The sequence below is a fragment of the Desmodus rotundus genome, chromosome 10 (assembly GCF_022682495.2).
Source record: "Desmodus rotundus isolate HL8 chromosome 10, HLdesRot8A.1, whole genome shotgun sequence".
In the NCBI taxonomy this organism is placed as follows: domain Eukaryota; kingdom Metazoa; phylum Chordata; class Mammalia; order Chiroptera; family Phyllostomidae; genus Desmodus; species Desmodus rotundus.
In genome coordinates, this window is record NC_071396.1 from 104,902,631 (window position 1) to 104,926,382 (window position 23,752).

The 23,752-nt window shown below is 49.5% G+C and overlaps 1 protein-coding gene and 1 pseudogene across 9 annotated transcripts in view; both read left to right on the forward strand.

Moving 5' to 3' along the window:
- Positions 1-23,752, forward strand: part of ZCCHC2 (zinc finger CCHC-type containing 2) — a 93,451-nt gene that overhangs the window by 38,193 nt on the left and 31,506 nt on the right. For 7 of the 9 annotated variants that reach the window (XR_008425404.2, XR_008425403.2, XR_008425402.2 and 4 more), the window contains exons 12-13: positions 4,445-4,573; positions 8,479-9,906. Coding sequence is in view for 3 of the 9 variants with exons in the window: in XM_053913358.2 (XP_053769333.1) it covers positions 4,445-4,573; positions 8,479-9,906 (1,557 nt within the window). In the remaining 6 variants the exon portion in view is untranslated. Of the gene's footprint in view, positions 1-4,444; positions 4,574-8,478; positions 9,907-11,021; positions 13,067-23,752 lie in introns of those variants that run through there. The other 2 variants (XM_045187963.3, XM_053913359.2) reach the window with 2 other exon arrangements.
- On the forward strand, positions 3,708-3,753 carry LOC112323043 (U6atac minor spliceosomal RNA; annotated as a pseudogene).

Sequence of the window (23,752 nt, forward strand, 5' to 3'; positions counted from 1 at the left end):
GACCCATTCGTATATAAAGTCACCTTTTAGAATCTTGTTGACTGTGTAGAATCATGTTTAATGACTGTCTTCTGGAGTTTTACGGGACTTCAGGGGAAATCAGACCCTCAGGTTCTTGTACTAGATTTGTGTGGTTTCTGTTTACCCACCATTATTCTAAGGCCCCTTTATTTTTAGGTGAAAGGTTTTGTGTTCATTTGACTGAGAAATGTCCCTTCTGCTGGTTCATTCCTCACTTTTCTGTGTTATGTTGACCTTCACTGTTCACAGTAAAGGTAGAAAGCGGAGACAGGCCCACAGACCTCGAGGAGAATGTGTTGTTCAATTGTGTACCTAACACAGTTGTCAGCTGGACCGATCCTGCAAATAAGGATTCAGAATTCAGATTTCATTCAAATGTCACTACATTAAATTGTGATATAACATGAGTAACCAGAATATTTTTTAATGGAATGTTTTTTAATTAACATATTTGTTTAGAGAGATCAAATATCGATAAAGGAAACGTGGCTAATTTTGACTCTAAGATCATTGGTCCAACCATTGAATGAATTAACTGAGCTGCCTTTGGAGGGGAAAGGATGCTGTGGGGGAAAAACCCTGTTGTTTACGAGTGTATTGTAACACCTTGATGGTCCCCGCGGTGACGGCAGCCAAAGAAGAAGGGAAGAACAAAATAACACGGAAGGTCTCTGCCATGTGTGATGGGAAGTAGCTTCTGTTCTGTCCCGGCTTCCCGGCCTCTGTTCTGTCCTCCTCCGAGGCCGCCCCGCACTGCCCCCTCATGGTCTTCCGCACATGCTAGGTAAACCAGGGCGCTCTCCGGCCGGGATTCCTGTTGGGTGCAGCGGTGGTCAAAGGAGGCCTGCAGTTTGTGCGGGAAAGTAGTTCATTAGTAAGTACTAATAATGCAGGAGCAGCTCTCTGTGTTCTGTGTGCTCGCAACCGTGAGCCTCCTGTTGCCCAGCCCTGCACACGCAGGCCTCACGCGGTCCCTCCGTGTCCCGTCTCTCACGCCATTTGGGAACTGCTGCTCACCAGCCAAGTCCGCTGCCCTTCTCCCTTCTCAGCCTCGAGTTGTCAGAGGAGAAGCTGTCAGAGGAGAAGCGCGGGGACTTCGATCTCAGACAGATGTGGCTTTGAATCTCGTGCTGCACCAGTTTCCTAAGTGCGTGGCCTCTCTGGAGCCTTAGTTCTCTCGTGTGGGAGACAGGAGTAGTACCTGCCTCACCGGATCGTGAAAGTTGAATGTGACGGCGTGTGAAAAGCGGTTAGCTGGCACTGAGCACACGTGCGCTCAGTAATTTGGTTCCTTTCACCATTCTCAGAAGGAAACTTGCCGTAAAATTGGTTAAGAACTTTTTAGTTCCTCTTTATTTTAAAATATTATGAATGTACAATACAACCTGAGGATGTTTGATTAGGATAAACCTTATTCTGGCCCTGGCCAGTGTGGCTCCGTTGGAGCAACACCCCGTAATCGAAAGGCTGTGGGTTCGATTCCCAGTCCGGGCACGTACGTAGGTTGCAGGTTCGATCCTCAGTCTGGGCGTGTATGATCCCCGGTCCAGCACTTACAAGAAGGCAAGCAGTCAATGCGTTTTTCTCTCTCTGCCTTCGCTCTCTAAAGGCAATGTCCTTGGTGAGGATTCAAAAGGAAAAGATAAACCTTATTATGTCTCTTTTATCTTGTATATATGTCTCTGATTGACAATATTTATACTTAAAGAGTATGACTATAAATGAAATACACTTTGTACTACTAGTCTCGTTGATGTCAAATGTAGCTCAGATGTTTGCTGACTCCAACTTACAAAAAACCCCTTTATTGATTTCTCTTTAATATACTTAGGTACCAAGGAATTACCTTAGCATTTAGTAAACTCAAGATCTATTTAAGATTTCCTTTTTTATGGAACAATGACACTTACCATAAAATGTAGAAATTGTACTGAAACTGAAAATATTGGGTCTTTCTGATTCGTGTGTTGTTTGGATCTTTAAATAACTCAGTCTGGTTTAAGATAAGTATTACTTATTCTTAATTTAAAAATTTACCTTCTATTTTGAGTAATAATGCATTCATGTAGTTTGAAATTCTAAAGGTACAAAAAGGAACAAAATAATCACTTACTGTCTCCCTCCATGTGGTTGCCTCCCAGAAAGTTCTCAGTGCTGTTTGTTGTCTGTGTTCTTTGCAGTGGATTTGCTTTAAAACCTCAAGCCTTAAATCTCTCCACAAGGAGAGGCAGGGTTTCCGTGGCGACGTTGTTAGGGTTCTGTTGGCCGAGCACCAGCCCTGTTTCCTCCAGGTTCTTCTGTAGCTGGTGCAGCACCGGGAATTCTGGGGGGGACGAGGTGGTTGACCTCTCAGTCCGTTTCAAAAGATTGTAGTGATTTCAAGTCTCCTGCTTTTCTCTAATTGTGGTTCTGATGTACCCAAACAGTGAAGTCGGACTAATTCCTGTTTGTTATAAATGCTAGTAACCAGGATTTTCATTGTTAGAATAGTGGCTACTGTAAGTTTCTGCCTTTTGTCTTCTTGCATGATCTTTTACCCTGTGAGACACAATAACAAATAATAAAGTTCATATTTACTTAAACGGGCAGTTTGTGGAATATCCTTGGGCATATCCTCACCTGCACACCTTCTGACTCCAGGGTATCACATCGTTTCTCATAAAAATTCCAAGGGCTCTATACGGTTCCAAAGCACCTTCTGGATGGTCAAAAAGAGAACATTATGTTTAGTGTAGATTTGGATTTATGATTTAATTCTTTGAAAACTGCAAATTAATATATGATAATTTGGTGCTTCGAATGTTTACTAGCTATATAATCTAAAGAAAGTAATTTTTAAAATTGTGTCATTTTGAGAAATAGCTGCTTTAAAAAAAAGCATATTCTGTAACTTATTCTTTGAGGTGTCGAAGACTCCACGGTAGATTCACTGTCTGAGTTTTGGTGAGGGGACCTCAGCTCGCCTGGCCCCAGAGGCCCCTTCTAGCCTATCCTCTCTGCTTTGAGACTGTCATACTGAGTCCTTGATTCTCTTGTTCCTTAAAGGGTTCGTTTTGTTCTATGCCTGTTGAAATATTTATACGCAGAATTTCTGTACATGCCACAGTTTTATACTTACGTTTCGTGTCACTCGTGCAATGAGCGCCAGGTTGGGCCACTGCGGCCCATCAGATTGTCTCCCGGCGGCCACTGGTGTTGATGTGCATCCCTCGGTCACTCTGCGACTGATCAGTTCCAATGCTATTATTGTGTACGAGCATACGCCAGGTTACTTTTCTACGAAAGTTTTATTTGTCCAAATAACTCCTCAGCTACGTACAGCAGTATGAGGCTTTGTGCAGTTTTCCCTTGCTGGTTTTGCATTTTATTACTCAAAATGAATTAGCAACATCTAATGACTTTATTGTTATTTGAGTATTCATCTATCATTTGAGTAGCTGGGCTAGGCTAGGTCATCTTAATCTTACCAGTTACAAATTTTCCCCCTTCAGAAGACAGATTAGTCAACTAATTTGGCCATCACAAACCACATCTTTTCTCTAACACATACTTTGTCCAAGCGATTAATAGTTGCAACCTCTGTTTGTTTCTGCCAGCTGGCGATGGAAACAGTAACTCATCTGTAGTTCTGAAGATCCCTCTGGAATCCCTCGTGTGGGGATCTGTACACTAAAGTACACACTGAGGTGCTGTGGGAAAGGAGAGAGGTTAGCACTCCCCTTGACAAGAATACATTGAGCAGGCTGAGTGCCTGCTGCAAGGCAGAACCTCCGCAGGCTACTGGGTTTACAGAAATGAGTAGGACGGCTCCCTAAGTGAGGGCCAGTACAGAACTGGCCGGTACTAGTTATGCCAATAACCTTGCCGTGTGCTCCAAACAGTTGTAGCTAACTGATCATGACCCTCCCCCCGACCCCACCTCCATATCACCTCGGCTGCTGGGCAGAACTCGGCCCACTAGGTGGGATCGGACTCTTCTTGAATGCTTAGGTACAGTAATTCTAACTGAGGAGGCTTTTTTTGTTTTTTGGGGTTTCTTTGGCAATCAGTCCTATTCTTAAGGTCTTTTAAAGAGTGAATGTCCAACAAGTTCTGAGGAGTTAAAATATCTAGACTTTGAAAGCGGCCCAACATGCTGGTATTGGACAGACCCTACGAAGAGCCTTAACTCTGAGTTTTTACAGTCAGTAAGGTTGGCTTTTTCCTCTGCCTTTGTTGCTTTAAGAATGTATTTATAAATTACTTTCAATCGAAATAGTGTTTTAATAATGAAATTTTTCATTATTAAAAAGCTGTGAGACCAGCTTTTTAGGTGATTGCAGGAAAATTGAAAAAAAATTACAGACATAACTAATTTCTAATGGTTTAAGTTGGAATTTATTTTAAGCAACATTATTTTTAAAAATAGAATTACTATTTTTAGATGCGAATTTGGACATTGGATCTGGACATGACACATGTGGAGAAACATCTTCAGAGAGTTACAGTTCTCCCTCTAGTCCACGGCATGATGGAAGAGAGAGTTTTGAAAGCGAAGAAGAAAAAGACAGAGGTTTGCTCTTTGGAGGGAACATGGGGGTAGTGGAGGAAAATACATGTTGTCTCTTAAAATCAGTCACAGAGGAGTCATTTTATGTTCTCATGAACATCATTACTGATTTTTAATTTAATTGGTATAAAGACTATAGAGACCATTGACTCAGCGGGTCCTAGCAGTGTTGATTAAAAAAAAAACCACTTCACCGCATATGAAGTTAAAGAAGACAGCCATAACAAAACGGAGAGGTAGTGTAGAGAGACTGAAAATTTAGGTGCACATATATTTATAATGTTTCGTCTTCCTGACGGATTCACCCTTGTATCACTATAACATACCCTTCTTTGTGTCTGGCGACAACTTGTGTCTGTCGTTCTCTCTGAGAGTCATGCAGCCGCTCCAGTTCTCTTTGGGGTATTGTTTGCAGGGCACCTCTTTTCCATCCTTTCACTTTAAACTCGCTAGTGTCCCTGAATCCAAGGTGTGTCTGCTACAGACAGCATATCATTGGGTCATGGTGTGTTCACCATTCTGTCCACCTCTGTCACCTGATTGGAATTTACTGTAATTATTGATGTTAGGGTTTACATCTGCCATTTTGGTTTTTGGTTTTTGTGTGAATTATATCTTCAGTTCCTCCTTGAATGGAGGCTCAGAGTCAGCCAGAAATGAGAGTTTAGGATCTTCTTAGGTCTTTCCTGGGCACGCATACAGCCCTAGATGGGACTCTGGCCTTCTAGATTCCCAGAAATACATCAGAGCTTTTCAGAACTCCCTGTGGACATCTCATTCTCCAGCTTTTCCTCTGCAGTGTGGTGGTCAGCCTCTTGTTGGCCCTAACTGGTAATGCTGCCTCAGGCCACCAAGCTGATGAACGGTTGCTGCTGATTGAAGAGGCCAGTGCCCTGTGGGGAAAGGGCTGTGAAAGAGTGGACTCGAGTTGCCAGATGATCAAACAGTGACAGTTCTCTGGGGAAGGCTGCGATAGAGCTCCGCACCGTGCTTCTCCTAACGGCTGCCAGGCTGCCGGCGTTCCTGGTGGCCGCAGCTGTGAGACTGGAAGGCTCCAAGGCTTCTTCAGAGCCGGAGAAAGGGAGATAGAATTAGGCAGGGGAAAATGCCACAGTACTTGCAGTTCTTACGAGATTCGGCTGTTTTTCTTGAATAAACACTCCTCAGACTGCTGCAAGTCTTTCGTTAATTTCCACAGTTCTGAAAATTTTGATTTTGACAGTTTTTGCCAGGACTCTTGTTGCTTTTAAGGAGTGGAGTGTGAGAAGTCCTTCCTCTGCTATTCCAGAAGTGAGGCCCCAAAAATGTGTAAGTTGAATGAGGATGTCGCTTTTTACACATGCTGACGACACCCGAGTGGTAGCCTTTTGGTTGTAAGGTGTCCTGTGCTGCTGGGCAGTATTCAGTGACATCGCTGGGCTCACCCAAGGAGCTGGAGAGGCCACGGCGTTGCAGCCACGTCTGGCTTCTTCCTGGGCAGCCCACAGCTCTCTGAGACCCTGGCTTCTGCGCTACGGTGTCAGGTCATGGCTCAGGGACACTGGCACTTGTGCTGCTATGTCACACACAGTTAAAGCCCCTCTTCACTCTTGCAGTTATTTTCAGGTCCTTCCGAAAGTCGCATGCAGTGCCTTGCCCCCCACCCCTTGTCCCAATCTGCCACCACAGGGCCTTACTGATCTGCAGAGTCACCTGCACACTGGGGCCAATGGGGGGCGCCCCCTTCTGCAGGGTAGGCTAAGGCGGGCCTGTGCGGAGGGGCTCGCCCTGTCCCAGTGGGCGTAGTTTGGGACTGTAAAACCAAGGGGTAAATATCCACTGCAATTAAATTTTTTTAAAAAGGCTTTGATTTTGAGTGAATGAAAAGGTGGCTTTGAAAAGCGTATGGCTTTGTTGCTATTGTTCTTATTGGTCCTAATGGGGTATTGTTTTGAGACTTTATACTTTTCAAAGTCAACACCAAAAAAAAGGACAGACCCTATCCCTCAATAGCTAGATGAGTGCTTACAATGCCCAGAAAACCGTTCGGGACCATGTGAAATCAGGGGGCCGTTTGCTGACCTAGGAGGATTTAGGTGCGCTCTCCCTGGAGGCCACAGGGCCTGTGCTGTGCCCTCGCCTTGCCCCGCACCTTACTCTCCTCAGCTCCAAGGGCCCTTCTTCTGCTTCTGTAACTTGTTTCCCGAGTCCACACAGCCCAGCCGCTCACTTCTACTTCCTCTGTAACTTTCTAAGTAAACATTCTCTTATAACTTGAAGGGGGGGGGAGATTGTGCCCAGCTCATGTAGAAATTTAATTGACCACATGTTTACCTTTAACTCTGTACTCATAATTATGGTACAGATACAGATATAATGCCTTAAATAAGTTATCCGTTTTTGGATACTTTTTGTTTTGTAAAGCTTAGCAATAAACACCTCATTCGGGGGAGTTTATACTAGAACCATTTACTCACAAATTGCATCTCTTCCCTCAAATGTAAATTCTAATGGTTGAATTAATGACACTGTTGACAGCCTGTCACTGAGCAGGTTCTGTTCAACCTTTCTCCAGAAAGACTGGTATGATTTGTTTTTAGTGTTCTGTTTAAAATATTTTTAACATCTTAGCTGAAGATAACTAGATATTACCTTAATAAATACACATTGAAGAATGTTTTGCTATGCTGCTTATATTTAAGAACAGAGATGGTAGAATAGGGACCCCGGCTAACTGCGTGCTCTCTGTACGTATTACTGCAGTATCTGGGTTCACGGAGTCTCACCTCTGTGAATTAGATTTTATCCTTTGCCCCTTTGCGTGAAGAGTCAGGGAGGCAGGGGAAGTCTGGATTGAAGCTCTTTGTGCTCCAAGCCTACGGACGATGTAGCAATAACCGCAGTGGTGAACATAAGCGCTAGCTGTTGGCTCCTGCCCCTGCTGCTGCCGCTGCTGCTGGACAAGGCGGTGCCGCCTGGCGGCCACTCCAGTGCACTTGCCTTAGGGCTGCCTTAGACGCTTTACACTTTCTCCCCCATGAAGTAGTTCAGCATAAGAATATTTGTTTTATTCTGGAAAAACTCTCTTCCATTTCCTACCTCTAGATATTTGAGTTAAATAACTCTGAATCGAGGCGAGCTCCTTTAAATTGTATCATTTATGTGCAACAAATAGAAAGACCTTGGGTTTGGCAGTGCAGACTGTAAACCAAGTGAATTGCCTACAATTGATTAAAGTTAAAAATATCTGATCATTTTCTCAGTAATAAGGTGAAATTAAATAAATCTCTATTTTATATTGTACTTTGTTGTCTCCAATGAACCCTTTGTTGCTTTTCTCTCCACTGATTTTCTTAAAGACTTAAATTTTTTTGAGCAGTTTTAGGTTTACAGTAAAATTAAGGCAATTACGGAGATTTTGCACATATGTACAACCTCCTCCATTTTCAACATAATTCACTAGAATGGCCCTTTTTTTTTAAACCAAGGATGAGCCTACGTGGACACGTGGCTCACCTCAGGGCTCCCTCTCGGTGGCACACTCCCAGAGGCTTTGGATGCAGGTCCGATGACACGGTCTGTCGGGTCTGTCGGGTCTGTCGTTGTAACCTTGAGCAGAGAGTCTTCCCCGTGGGGCAGTGTCCGTGCTCCCCCTCCGCCCTCCGCCACCCCCACTCCTGGCCACTGTTGGTCTGTCTTTTGTCTTCGTGGTTTTGCCTTTTCCAGAATCTCTCTATTTTTTACATAAAGTCCCCAGGGAGCCAAAACTGTAAAGAAGGCCGGCTTGGCAGTCAGGAAGCCGAGGGGCCACGTTTACCCCAGTCCCAAACGTCAGTGTCCTTCGGGTGCACGTAGGTTTCCCGTCTAGCGGGGGCGGTGGGGGTCAGTACCCGTGTGTGTCAACGCGTGTTTCCGTCCGTCTCCCGCAGACACGGACAGCAACTCCGAGGACTCGGGGACGCCGGCCGCCCGCAGGTTCGTCGGCTCCGGCTCCGTGGCCCAGGCTGCTGCTGTCCCGCCGCCGGGAGACGTCGCTCCCTTGCGAGACGAGAGCAGAAGCCTTCTAGACGATCCCGCAAATGCGCCCCAGTGTCAGCACATTTCCTTCATGCCGACTCTACACTGTGTCGTGCGCAGCGGTGCTCAGAAGTCGGAAGTTGTCGTTCCTGCCCCCAAACCTGGCGACGGCAAGACAATAGGCATGCTGGTGCCCGGCCCCGTGGCCCTTTCTGCACTGAGGGAGTCCAGCGCCATGCCCGTGGGGCTCCTGGGGCCGGCGGCCTCTGCTGGAGACTCAGAGAAGCACCTGGAGCTGCTGGCCTCGCCCTTGCCCCTCCCGGCCGCCTTCCTCCCGCACCTTCAGAGGCTGAAGCTGCCGCCGCTGCAGGGCTCTCCCGAGGGCTGTGCGCTGAGCGGGCCGCAGCCGCAGGCCGGGGGTCTGAGCGTCGGGTCACCGAGCACTGCCTTCATCCCCGTGCACAGCCCAGGAGGGTTTCCGGGCTCTCCTGGGGCTGCCGCGGACCCCGTCACCAAACCCGCCTCCCAGGTGGTAGGACTCAATCAAATGGTGCCTCAAATGGAGGGGAACACAGGGACAGTCCCTCCGCCCGCCAGTGTGAACTTAGTGCTCTCAGCAGCCGGCCTCCCGGCCGCACAGCCAGCAGCCCCCTACGCCCTGCCGGGCTCGCCCCTCGCGGCCGGAGGGCTACCCAGCCAGACCGCCACTGCGCTCAGCCCGGCGGCCGCGCCGTCCGCGCAGGCCCAGCCCGCGGTCCCCACCCACAGCCCGGGCCCCGCGCCCAGCCCGAGCCCCGCGCTGACGCACAGCACCGCGCAGAGCGACAGCGCGCCCTACATTAGTGCCGTGGGGAGCACGAACGCCAGTGGCGCGGTGCTGCCGCCGCCCCAGCAGATGGGCTCGGGGCCTTGCGGCTCTTGCGGGCGGAGGTGCGGCTGTGGGACCAACGGCAACCTCCAGCTGAGTAGCTACTACTACCCCAACCCGGTGCCCGTGTACCGAGTCCCTCCTCTCTTCCCTCTGCCGTCCGTCTGCAACGGCAGCTACCTCAACCAAGCGCATCAGAGCAGCGGAAACCAGCTTCCTTTCTTTCTGCCTCCGGCTCCGTATGCGAACGGGCTGGTGCACGACCCCGTCCTGGGGAGCCAAGCCGGCTACGGCCTGCAGCAGGTGGCAGGATTTGGGAGGTACTACGCCGTCTACACCGCGCCCGGTGTAGTTGCCAACACGAGCGGCTCGGGGCCCAAGAAGAGCGGGAGCGTCTCGTGCTACAACTGCGGCGTCAGCGGACACTTTGCCCAGGAGTGCAAGCAGGCGTCCATGGAGGCCGGCCAACAAGGTAATCCCGAGGGCTCGCAGCGGACTTGCCTTTAGTGGGCTGCACCCCGTCTTAGCGACCGCGAGGGTTCTGCCCTGGCGGAGTCGTGTGTGTGCGTGTGTGTGTTTACGGATGCGGTTCTTTTGGGCAGGACAGCGGAGCCTAGAGTAGCCCCGGGTCACAGCACCGGGGAGTTCTCGGGGGCTGGTTTCCGAGTCAGGAGGAAACCAGAAAGGCGCTTTGGAAGGAGTAGAGTGGGAATTGGCGTTACAGGACGCCAAATCTCTGGCTTGCAGCACGTTTTTGAAAAGCTACAATCCTCTTTCATAAAGGAAGGAGAATTTTTAAATACTGAAAAGCTAGGAAGTAAGACAGTCACCTGACATGTAAGGTTTTAGGTATTTAGGGTCTCCGCACGTTACCAAGGGGCCCAGTGTGCTCCCACGTGCTTTTCCCACCCAGCAGGTGTTTTAAATCAAATGCTGTTGCATTTTAAGGAACAAAATATTTTAAGCACTGGTTTGGTAGTAAGGGAATTTGACCTAAGTTGATTATTATTACCACCAAAAAACCCAGGAAAATGTTCTTAAGTACGTATGAGTAAGGTACAAAATTCCATATACACCTCACACCATTACTTTTCACTTGTATTTGGTTTTTGTCATTTTGCCAAAAATAGTTTTGAATTGGGAGTATATACCTGGCATTTTAAAAGTTTTTAAAGTCATTTATTTTATTTTTAGAGAGGGGAAGGGAGGGAGAGAAGGAGGGAGAGAAACATTTGGTTGCTTCTCGCACACCTTCAACTGGGGACCTGGCCTGCAACCCAGACATGTGCCTTGACCGGGAATCGAACTGGTGACCTTGCGGTTCACAGGCCCGGTGCTCTATCCCCTGAGCCACACCAGCCGGGGCTACTTGGCATTTTTAAAAGAAGCTGGAGTTTGATGGCTTTAGGTTGAACTCAGAGCACAAACTTCAGGTCACTTCTGAAAAGTAATCATATTCACCACTTTGGAATGGTGGTAGTGGGAAGAAGAGGCCTTCTGGCGAGCATGCCCGTTTGCTGTCTGTAGTGGTTTGTGATGCGTTGCTTTGTGAGCAGTGACTTAGCAGTTCTGTCTTTCCCGTTTTAGGCACTTACAGACTGAGGTACGCACCTCCCCTCCCCCCTCCTAACGATTCGTTGGACTCTGCAGACTGAATGAACCGAGTAAAGCTTGCCTACCTAACACATGAAGTGTGGGGAGCCTTGGTGGGGTGTGGAGGGCAGGAAAGGAAAGGTATTTTGTTCATGTTTCTTTGTCTGCACATTTCTGAGATGTCTATGCAGTTGGGGCTTCTCATTTTTCCTGTACCGCTGTCCAAACAGAAAAGAACGCATTGCTTTTGAGCCTCCGGCCTCCTGGTCCAACAACAGGCTTGTCTGTGTGACGCGTAATTTAAACACCCAACTATCGAACGGCAAATGGATGTGCGGTGTTTTCTTCTACACTGAATACTTGCTGTGTGCGATGTTTACTGACTCTTCAAAACTGTGTATTTGACCTTGTTTTTTTTTTTACAACACTGGTGACAGTCATATGGTTTTGGAAAAAAAAGATACTTTGCTTCTTCCCCAGCTTTTCTCACTTTCACCCTAAAGCACACTTTTCTCCCTGCCCCCCTCCCACTTTCCAGTGGCCCCTGGTGGGGGACGGGGGGTGGCCGATGCGCTGGGCCCCACTGTTGTGACTGCTCTGCACGTAAGCTGAGGGCCAGCTGTTTCACCCGAATCGTAAGGGAGAAGTGAGGTCCCCAGGAAGCGTGTGTGGGATAAACAGCATCGCAGAGATACCTGTGTGCAGCGCTGCTTGTCCAAATACAACTTGAATAAGTGGAAGAAGTAAAACCATATAAACCCGGAACAGTATGATATATGAAGTGGACAGAGAGCTTTTTCTCACAAACAAACGGCTTTTTAAACTCATCGCCTTTTTTTAGCCTGTTGCCTCAGAGAGACATAAAGCGAACGAACCGGCGTGAGTGTTGCTCTGCGTGTGTGTTGGTGGTGGCGGCCGGCAGCCGGTTGCACTTGCAGTCCACCCCGGTCTCATGCTCAGACGCTGCCTAGGTGACAGCTCTCCTTTCCTGTACCATCTGTCACGGTGTCGCGTTGTGGTGAAAATCTGTGTGCTTTACTGCAGCCTGAACAGAGCCCTGCCTTTCTGCAAACATCAGGTATTTGTGCCCTGGCCTGTCTCTCATCGCAGAGCCACTTCCTTAACCGTTTACCACTATGCTTGATGATAATGTGAAAGACTGCTGAGTGTAAGAGGGTATTAATCATGTCAGTGTCCTGTCACTAAGTTTAATGCTGCTGTTTAAAAAAAAGGGGGGGGTTAAAGCCAATCTATGTACTAAATTGCTTCCGGGTAATTTTTGATTTCCTAAAGTGCACTGAGGTTATCTGGGAGATTGGGTGTGTTCCTCAAGCTGCCTCGGCCCACAGCACCCCCACCGCACAGCTGCAGGGTTGGGGGTCTGCTTGGGGTCTGCTCCCGTGCCCAGGACAGAGCCCAAACAAAAGGTTTTTGTCGTGCGCAGTGACCTCGGTGTGCAGCCGGGGAACGTCGATGTTTGGTCTCGGTTCAGAAGCCTCACAGATTGCTAAGCAAAAGGAAAAACTTGAAGAAAAAAGAAGCTTCATGTCTTGCTTCCTAGGTAGCATTTCTATTTATAGAACCCACGTGCGTTTTGAAACTTTCCTTCAGGGGCTGGGAGTTAAAGGGGGAAGGGGGGTGGGAAGGGGTCGAGGAAAGCTTTAATTTAAAAAGAAACAGAGTTTGAGTACAGGAGATTATTTTGATTAATTATATTTTATTTGATCTGGGTACTTTTGGACCACGTTATTAAATTAATTGTTAAGCTGCGCTGAGTTGTTCCCGCGGGAGTTCTGATGGGCCTCGGACGGGCCGCGTTGTGAGTCGCTTGCCAGTTGTACTTCATGGAGCTTATGTTATGGTTTGAGATACTGTACTGTACATAGGAGGTGTGCTGCCTTCTCCTTATTTGTATGTTTACCGTAGACTTTGATATTCGAAATGTTATGTACTGGAAAGGCCACTTATATTTCTAGAACAGATTGGATTTTATGCAACCTTTTTTCCTTGAATTAACAGCAATAAAAAAATGAAAAACAGTCTAAGAATTGTGCTTTATTACAAACGTTATAAAACTGAACAGTAGAGGACATGCTACATCATTAATTTTATTTTTCTTTCTGAAAACCAGCCCACCGTCGCCCGGCAGAGCAGGCTCTGCATCCCAGAGTCAGCTGCCGGCCCGACGCCCTTCAGTTTCCCCCAGGCAGCTGGGCCGTGTGGTTGACGTGTGACCCCCTAGAAGAGGAGACTGCACTTCTGTGCTCCCTGAACACGTGCTGGGAGCTGCCCTGGTAGCCAGGACGAGTCCTTGTCACCCTGGAGTGGTGTCACTGGTTTAGGCCTTTCTCACTGAAAGTGCAGAGGACACAGTTGGCTTTCTCAAATGTATTAATGTGATTTTGTTTCCCCAGCAGCTCTCCCAGTACAATACCGAATAATATCTTTATTTCATTGGTCAGGTGTCCCATGACCGAGTCTCAGGTCAGTTTTTATACAGTCCTTAATTTCTAAGAGATGATGGGGCAGCACTTCCCAGGTCTCTGGGCATCAGTCATGGCCTCCGGCAGTGACTAATGTCTTGCCACTCAGCCCAGGCCCCTCGGGGGGTCCCCCAGCTCTCAGGGCACCGAGTGACCATCTGGAGCCATCTAACGGAAGCCCCTCTGCACCCAGTGGGCAGGGGGTTGGTGGCTCACAGTGCACCAGCTTTCCACTTCAGCCAGCAAGTGTGCACCTGGGCGTGGTGCGCGCGTGAGCCCCCCCTGAGCTGGTGCACGGGTCTCCAGCATCATTACCTGTGCCCTCTCCCATCCCTTTGCCCTCCCCACCCCCACACCAAGGTAAGAACCACTCTCAATTTTATTCTCCGCACATTTTATGTCCTCCTCCTTCAAATACGCTTCGGCTTCACAGGAGGCGTTTCCCGGGCCTGGCCATCCTGCACTTCGTGCTCTCCTGAGTTGACCAGCGTGAATTTAATTTGCAACTTTAAAAGTTAGAAACACTATCCTCTCAAGTGTTCATATTTTAATATTTGCCACCACCAAGATAAAAGTAAGCCATAAGAAATATGCTTTCTCAGGGTCAAAAGGATATAGCTGATGTTACTTTCCTGCAGTTTAGCCATTTTTACTAGCTTTATAATATTCTATTGCATGGGGGGTGTATACATGTAAATATCACAAGACAGGCCATACCACTTTCCAAGAGGTTTCCTCTACCACCTTCGGCACACAAGGCCCTCAGTCCACCTCCTGACACCCTCCTGAAATGATACAGTAACAGTGCTGTGGGAGGTTGGCCAGGGGGACACAGGGTGGCCCGGATGTGTGTGTGTGAGGCTCCACGGGGGAGGTGAGTGTGCAGAGCCTTCCAGTATGGGTGGGTCCGGCGGGACCCCTACTGGGGAAGGGACTGCACTCTGGGGAGGAAGCGTGTGAAAGGCATGGAGCTGGGAGGTAGGAGGAGGAGACAAGGGCAGCTGAGGGCCAGGGGGCATTTTGAGAGTTAAGAGAGTTGTGGTTCAACAGAATAGACTTGGACTGGAGGTTTGCGAGTTGACTGAAGGAAAAGTTGGAAGTTAGTACGTTTTAAACAGAGGGAAAACATGTTAACAGTAGTTTTTGAGGAAACCGTCGGAAACACGTTGACCGTAGGTTCTGAGAAAACCGTTGGATGGCTGAGCTTACACAGAGCCTGAGCGTTCAGAGGCTGGTTAGGGTGAGGCAGGGGAAAGGGGGGGGATGGAAGAGGCAAGCAGACAGCAACTTGGCCTCCTGAGCTTCATTTTCCAAGGACGTACAATACGATTGTTGACTTTAAATTGAGGCTCTGGAGAGTAAATGAAACAATGAATGGGAAAGGTCTGACATAGTGCATGCAAAAGCACCAGGAAGGCACTCAAATGTTAGTGAAATTCAATTTTGATGAACAGATGGGGATCCTGGTTGAAGAGACAGTAGCACATGGAAGAGGATTAGATCTGAGCGAAGGCAGTGATTGGTGGCTGGGGGGAAAGCCAGCAAGCAGCTCTCCGTTATACCAAGTGTCATTATTTCAGCTCTCACCACTGATAAAAAAAAACATCAGACCTCCCTGGTCCTCAAAAATTGTATCTGGTTGAAGAGCTTCCCAATGAATGGCAGTGATGGGCTCTCAGTACATGAGCTCAGTCCCATGGTCCTGAATTTTCAGCACCAAAATAGAATAAGTTCATTACCAGACAGACTCACATTTAATTCTTTCACGTCAGTGCTAAAAATTAAATTTTTCTGAGATGGTTCTAAAAACATTAAAGCACCGTGTAAAATAATATTTTTTTAAAAAACAGCATCTAGTACTTAAGAGTACTATCCCTCTGAGCTTGAAGGACACCTCTTTCCAATTCTCCGCACTGATCACAAAACCATTTAAGGTGGAGGCTCTGGCACCAGGTGGCGGCCAGCTAAGACGAGAGTCCAGCCCCAGAACCTCCCATTGTTTCATCTTAAATAAGAGAAAGCGCTGACTTCCTCCACCCTGCCCACCCCTCCAAAACGACCTATTTATTTTTAGAGAAGGGAGTGAGGTGTGGGGGGTGAAGGCCTGGGGGTGCTCTGACGTCAGACATGGTAACTGCATCATGGTCAGCTGTTAGGAGAAAGAAGGGCTGTGGGTTGAGGGTAGAGGGGCAGGTGTGAGTTCAGGCAGAGGGCGCATTTTTTGTTGTTGTTGTTGTTTTTGTTTTGTTTTGTTTTTTAACCTGCAGCGCCCTAGACCCTTCACTCATGGGCAGAGGGCGGCACCGTGTGGTCCCAGCACAGCGGATTCTTAAGGTCAATGTCCCATCAGCCCTCTTTTGCAAAACGCCAGCCCTCCGGACAGGTCGCCTGAACGCTGCGAACGCGTGCCCGTCTCGGGAGCGTGGGCGCTTTAGGCTGACCCTTTCCCACTTTGGAAGAGGGGCACGACACAGTGGGGACATCCGAGCAGTCACAACTCTTCCTCCGTGACTGCAGGTTTCCCGTCACCAGCATTCTTGATCCCATGATCCGATTTTGCTCCTGGAGATATGGAGGGGGCAGGGCGGCTAGGGTGGGGCGATTCTTCATTGTTTTTCCTGTAGCAGCTCCGACAGCTCCAACCTGCTGGCTGGCGCTGGTCTCAGCCAGCCACACGCCGAAAGAAATTGCTCATTGGGCAGCAGCGCCACCTTGTGGTGGGCGAGGAGAGTGCATGCAAGCAGATGCCATTTCCCACTGATCGAATTTAGAGAACATTGAGCGTGAGATACAAAACGTTTGAGATTGCAAGCCTGTGCCCCAAACCTTCCAGAGTGCAGGCAGATGGCCATGGAAGCAATCAGCAGTCTCCTCCTCAGGCCATTGCGGTCTAAGTTTGTTATAAACATCTTAAACGCATCGATGGTACTTCGCAGTTTTTCTCTGTGGTCACTGGTCAGCACAACTGTGGAGGGCCAGGCCCCAACTGCAGACTCCCGCACTGCCACCGGCCCCAGGTGCTTCTCTGCAGAACTGAGGGCAGAGATCTCATTTATTTATCGTTTACTTACTTATTTGTAATCTTTGGATATGGACTTTAGAGGGGAAGGGAGGGGGAGAAGGAGGGAGAGAAACATTGATGTATGAGAGCAACATCAATCAGTTGCTTCCTGGATACGCCACGATTGGGGATCGAACCCGCAACCTGGGTATGTGCTCTGACCCACAATGTTTCGGTTACAGGACAACACTCCAGCCCACTGAGCCATACCAGCCAAGACAAGGACAATAGCCTTTAAAAACCATATAAAATGATAGGGAGCCACGGTCTTAACAACCACAGGCACCCTGGACTCCTGAGACAGGACTGGGCTGGGTCCAATTGGTCAGAGCATTTCTTTTCTGTGTGTCTGTTGAAGGATTTGAAGACAGGGGATGAAGGAACGTTTGCAGAGTGGGAACCTCAGAGCTCTCAGAACCAGGCTTTAAGCACATGCCTATCTCAGACCCGATGAGCATCAACTCTCACCTATGTCCAAGGTTATAAACCTATACAAACACATACCCCCCTGTTGGAACACTGAGTTGTGCAGACATCAGAAATTAAGAAATAAAGTATCGGGGCAGGCAGAAAAGAGGCATGCAACTGCTAGTATTTTAAAAGCTTTTACATCTGCATGAAGATTGTTCCTCTAGTAGCCACCACTACTCAAATACACCCTCAAGGCCCAGAAGGACGGCCTTGGCCTTGGAACAGGAGCAGTAAAAGTCACACCCTCCCCAAGATAAAGGCTAGGAATGCCGCCAGCTTGCCAGGTGCTCCCTAGTGCTCACTCTTGCTGGCCTGTCGGGGTTGGGTCATGTTGCAATGTGGTAACCCAGTTGTGTATGGGAGGCCTCCGTTAACTGGTGCCAGAGGTGGAAGCCATCGTGACTCTGTTCCCACACGCACCCACCATACACATGACCTTCCTCAGGCTGACTTACAGAATGGGGATGCCCTTCACTGTGTAGAATAGGGACAGCAGTTACATTTGGCAAAATACATAAAGCGCTAAATGTCAAACACATAGTGGGTGCACAGTAAATTCTTAATGGTGGTGAACACCTTCATGCCCTTTAGTGGCCGGCCACCATTAGCCTCACAACAGCCCTAAGAGGTAGGTACTATGCCCCATTTCACAGTTGGGGAAGCTGAGGCACAAAGGCTAAGCACGTGTCCAAGGACTCAGCAGTTAAGTGACAGAGCTGAGATGGGAACCCACTGCCCTTACCAGCCAGGAGGCTGCTTCTGCTTTGTGCTGTGTCAGGGCAAGGACCCCAAGCCTGCAGGGAGGGGGGGAAGGGGGGTGTCAGGCGAGCCGTGGACAGGCTCTGCGTTCGCTGCTGTCCTCGAGAGCAGCCGGCCCTCCCGGACTTTTCTCTTCACCTGGAACTGAGTGTCTTTGGTCGGGAGAAGGCGGTAGAAATCCCAGCTCAGTGCTCTCGAACTTCTGTAGCTGGAAGCTGTTCACTTTAAATGATTTGTCAAGATTTCCTCTTTACCGTTACACTTACCTCGGGTTTAAGTGACTTGAAGTCCCTCCTGGCTGTGGTGGGGACACAGACCCCCAGCTGTCACCACAACTGATGGCAGGGGAGATGTTTTCTAGGCCCCGGGACAAGCCCAGAGGGAAGGCCGCGCGTTGGGCGGATTAGCCACTAGATGGCAGCATGAGCAAAGGTTCCAGCTGTACTGGCCCACAGTCCTTTCCCCGGCCACAAGGTCTCTAGGCTCTTCTGTGCCTGCTTGTGAGCCCTTCAGTCCGAACCTAAAGCTCATCCTATACAGCCTCGTGCTGCAGCGCAGGGTGAGGCCCAGCCCGTGGAGGGGCCACAAATGGGGCAGCAAGCCCCGGCCACAGCTGAGAAAGGCTGTACCTCTTTAAGTGGTTAAAAAAGGAACACTGGGGTCATTTTTCATGACACGGGAAAATTAGATGAAATTCACATTGCAGTGTCTAGCAGTGAAGTTCGCTGGACCCCAGCTGGTCCTACAAGAAAGTGCATTCGTAGTTCCGGGGGCTTGGTTTCTGGCCGGGCCAAGCGGAGTAGCTCTGACAGGTGTGGCCCTCGGGGCCTGAAACACCCTCTGTTGCCCTGCGTGGGAAAGCTGGCCGACCCTGACGTGTGTCTACCTGCCCTAAACAGACGCCCTTGCCAGTGTCTCTTGGGCCCTAATGTTGTGAGTGTGGCCGTTTGCACTCCGTCCTTATTGGTGCTGTGTCTGCACAGCGCCACCGAACAGCACCAGGTGCTGGAGGGGGGCGTGCTCACGGCCTGCGGTCCTTTGCTCAGGCTGAACTTCGGATGTAACCTCAGAGCCCCTGCTGGGCCTTAAATGCCTTGTCTCTGCCTCCACGGATGCAGGCGTACAGAGTGGAAGTTCCCAAATTCGCTAGGGAGGGCAAAGCAGAGGCTGACCGTGAGACTTGAATGTGCCCTGAACACCAAAAAAAACCCCAAACAAACAAAAAACTCAAGAATGAAGGGGTCATTACTGCCACGCGCAGCCCGGATAAGGAAGTGGGTTTCGTGACAGTCACTGGTGACACTAAGATGACAGTTAGTAGAGGAATGGTGGTGTCTGCTGTCAGAAGTCAGGCCTCAGTGGCCCCTGCCAAGCCCCCAGGATGCCGCCACCTCCCTCCTCCTCAGCCTTCACTTTCCCGGCTCTCTGTCTGTCCCCGGCTTCCAGGGCACAGTTCCCAGGTAGGTCCCAGGAGACCCAAACCTTGTCCACAAGTCACTAGTAATTCCCAGCAGTTAAACAGCTGGGGACAGGAGAGAGACCCCAGCCACCAGAAGACCTGTCTTAACACAGTGCACGTGGGACAGACCGAACTTAATGCAGGAGCAGCCGGCCGGTGGGAAATGGCACTGAGTTGGATTTGCAGAAAAACAGGAGAAGGTGAGTGGCTGACTTCGCCTGTCACTCGGTCAGGGTGAGGGGAGGGAGAGCGGTTTGCTAGACACAGGAGCGCCACTCCATTCCGGGGGGCAAACCTTGAGGACGCTCATCTCAGAAGGGCCCGTTTACTACCAAAGAAGTGATTATAATTCAGCTCTGTTTCGTAGGAGGTCTCTGGACAACCTTTCAACCTCAGTCTAGTTGCACATTTTTTGAAGGTAGGATAATACAGTGGTTATCAGCATAGACGTTTGATCCCCAAAGCTGCCGCTTGAGCTGGGGCCTCTGGGCACAGTCTCTCACCTGTAAGTAAAGGTGACAACAGCATCCACCTGGTGGGCCGTGGGAGGGCTCGTATGCTCAAACGTGGTGTCCCCCCCCCAGTTCACGGAGAACTAACATTTTCCTTTAAAAATGCCTTCCTACTGAAGACTGGCCTTCCGGTGTCAGTGGCGGGCAGCGCTGGGACTGCCTCCCTCCCCTCTTGGGTTAGACTGTGCTGGGCCCTTTTGTCTGTGTTAGCTATTTCCAGTTCACGTAATCACCCCTTCCATCCGTTTTATACCTTCCTTTTCACAACGGGCGAGCCAGGGTTGGCACTGGGTCACAAAGCCGCAGTCTGCACTAACGTTCACTGCGCTGCACGCTCGTTCCGTGGGTTTCGGCAGGCGTGTAAGGACGTGCGCACACCCACCACTGCAGTGTCACGCAGCGTAGGTCCATTGCCCAAACACCCTCTGTGCTCCGCCTGTTCATCCCGCCTCCCTCCCAACCCCCGTCTCCCTAGTCTTGCCTTTTCCAGGATGCCATACAGTCGGAATCAGACAGTATGCAGCCTTTTCAGACCGGCTCCTTTACTTAGTAACACGCATTTAAGGTCCTCCGTGTCTTTTCATGGCCTGATAGCTCATTTCTTCTTTCTTCCTCCCCCTAAATATCCCAATGTCTGGATGCACCCCAGTGTATTTATTTATCACTTAGTAAAGGGCATCTGGGTTGTTTCCAGGTTGGGGCAGTTAAGAATAACGTTACTCAAAGCATTTGTTTGTGTGAACATAACTTTTCGGCTTATTTGGGTGAATACCAAGGAGCGCAATTGCTGGATCATACAGTAACGGTATGTTTAGCTTTGCAAGAAGCTGCCAGACTGTCTTCCAGAGCGGCTGCACCCTTTTGCACTCCCACCAGCACTGAACGCGAGTTCCTGTCGCTCCACATTCTCACCAGTGTCTTGGATCTTAGTCTTTCTGGTGCATATGTGGTGGGGTCTTATTCTTGTGTGATTTGCAGTTCTCCGGCCACACTGGATGTGGAGCATCTTTTCAGTGAGGTGTCTGTTCCTCTCTTCTGCTGATTTTTGAAATTGGGTTGTTTGTTTTCTTACTGTTGAGTGTCAAGAGTTCTTGGCATATTTTGGGTGCCAATCTTTGGTTGGATACATGTTTCGCAGATGCTAGCTCCTTGTCTTTTCATTCTTTTGATGCCTTTGCCCTTTCTGTTATAATGAAATGGAAACACAGGCATGCCAAGGGGCAGAAACCAGACAGATGGTTTCCACTCCATCTTTCTTCTTCTTTTTTTTTTCTGTCTTTATTCTTATCAGATGCAGTGCCCAGCATGCTCCAGTGGTTCTTTCTTGTGCATTCAGAACATGCCAGAAAGGGACTCCCCAGTGGTCGCTGCATCCTCAACCCAGAGCTGGTGCTGCTTGCCTGGCTATGCGGTGGGAGATGGAGGGGCTGGGGGTCTCCAAGTCTCTCCCTTTGGGGACAGCCAGGCACTCGCAGGGGGCTGAACCACTGCTGCCCCTTTTATTGCTCGTCCAGAGGACGGAGACTGCGGCCAACAGGGCCCTCCCCTCGTCACTTCTCCGGCCTCCCTTGGACACAGGACTGGGTTCCTCCCCCATGTATTTATAGGAACGTGCAGAGTAAAAGGAGAAGTAAGCGGTTTCTAATTCAGGCTCCAAGCCGGGGTTGCAGGTGTTGCCTGTTGCTGCCGGGCGCAGATGTGCCTCCTTTAGGGAACACACTCACAGGCCTTGGCGGGGCCACAGCGGAACAAAAGACAATAGCCCAGACTAGTAACCCTGTCTGCTTCCCGTGGGATGGAAAATCCTCCCATGGCCGTGGAAGGGAAGTCCAGCTCCGTGGAGGGCGCTTCCTGCGGGTCTCCAGAACGTTCCTCCCACCCCGCCCACCTCCTGATGAGTTGTCCTGACTTCAGAATAGCTACATGTCTTCTCTGGAGTGACTAATAAAACGTACCCATTTCAGGCTACCTGGAAAAACATGACAAGAGCGAGCTGTTCTGGAGGGCACAGGACCCCAAAGGACAGAACCACTGTGACAGGCTGATTGTCCATTTCCGCTGAAATCAGACTTGCCCCCCATAGAAAAGGGGGTGTGTTTGCTCTGGCAAGGACGGTGATAATTCTTGGTGGAAAACAGTTGGAAAGGGCCCTTCGAGACCAGCGAGAGGGGAGGAGCACAGTAGGCCGGAGCATTCCTCCCTGGCCGTCGAAGGCCCTCGGGGGAGACCAAGAAATGCAGACTGCAGGGCCCTGCGGCACGGGATGACTGGGGGCCCGAGAACATGCATTTCTCAAGCACTCAGGACAAGCAGATGCACATAGATTTTGAAAATCATGAAGTTAAAAGCGTTTGCGTAGAAGCCTAAAAATCTGGGTTTAGATTTGGACTCTGTTGCCCGTAGTCACGTAACTTTGGACAAACACTGAAATGCCTTCATTCTTATCTGTGAAATGGGGCAAATAGCAATGGGGTTGTGCAGATTCCGCCCTGTGCCCACCCAGCCACCCCCGTACTGAAGCGAAAGTGTTTGAAACTCTCACCCAAACACACGAGAGATTCTCTTAAGAAGGGGCTTTCACTGCCCTGACCGCAGTTGTGGGCAGTATCGTCAGTGACCGGCTGGACACAGGGGTGTTGTGCCTGCCAGAGGGAGAGGGTAGAAGGTGGTCGGTCAGCAGGCTGGAGAATTGCAGTTCTCCTCAACAAGCTTTTTAAGTACTATTTGGCCTTTAAAGATTCTATGTACTTTGTTAAAATAAAAATTAATTTTAGCCTTGGCTGGTGTGGCTCAGTGGACTGAGCACCAGCCTGCTAACCAAAGGGTCGCTGGTTGACTCTCAGTCAGGGCACATGCCCGGGTTGCAGGCCAGGTCCCCAGTGGGGGATGTGCAAGAGGCAACCACACATCGATGTTTCTCTCCCTCTCTTTCTCCTTCCCTTCCCCTCTCTCTAGAAATAAATAAATAACTTAAAAAATTAATTTTAAATGTTTAGTTAAATTCAATAGCAAAAATTCATAGAAAATTTAGAAATTTTAAATATATAAAACTTAAAACATTTTAAAAAGAGTAATAAAGTAGACCACCCTCTGTAAAGGTTGATCAAGAAAAGGTGGCAAAAATCAAGACTTAGCGCAGCTGAGATGATGTGAGCACAGGCCTGCAGATGCTGACCCAAGTAGGAAGGAGAGCGCTGAGGCTGCTGTGCGCCCGGCGTGTTTGAAATGTTGGAGGAAGTGAACCACGAAAAGGTGGGAAGCCGGCACAGAGCTCTAACTACAAGATGAGTGGACGCAGAAGAAAAACATGTCCACACGGACCGGCTGTGTAGCGGGCGTCTGGTCAGCTCTCAAGCTCTCGAGAAACCCTGTGCCATAAGAACTGCCCCAGCGAGGAGGCCAGAGCCTTGAAGGAGGGTGACTCCCTGACCCCGGGAGCAGAGTGCGTGGGAAGAGGCCATGCCCACGCTCCCAGTCCGTACAGATCGGAAATCCATGGACGGTACTAGGAAACCAGAGCTGAACGACCGACGCCTTCTACGAGTGTCTCCGTAGGTCTAGTCCAAAGTGATCTGTTAGAAGGCCCAGACCACGTGCGATGGACACTTTTGGCCTGTGGCCGACTGGATCTGACTCCGCAAGTGTCCCGGCCCAGGCTGCCTGGGACATGGCTCTGCAAGAGGCAGGTCCCCAGGCGTGACGGGACAGGGTGGCGGTGGGGGAGCTCCTGCAGGCCTGCTCTGCCCACCTGCCCTGCACCTGGGGTCGGCTCATGGGGCATGTCGTGGACTAGTGAGCTGTTAGTGACACTTGGGACTCCATTCAACAGAAAAGATGGAAGATCCATGGAAGAGATGGTAAATTTTTTGTAGAGATGCCAAGAATCAGTACAAAAATGATCATTTCCCAGCTTGTTCATGAATATATTGCCAATCCAATAGATACTTTCTTTTTTACAAAAATCAACAAGGTAACTAAAA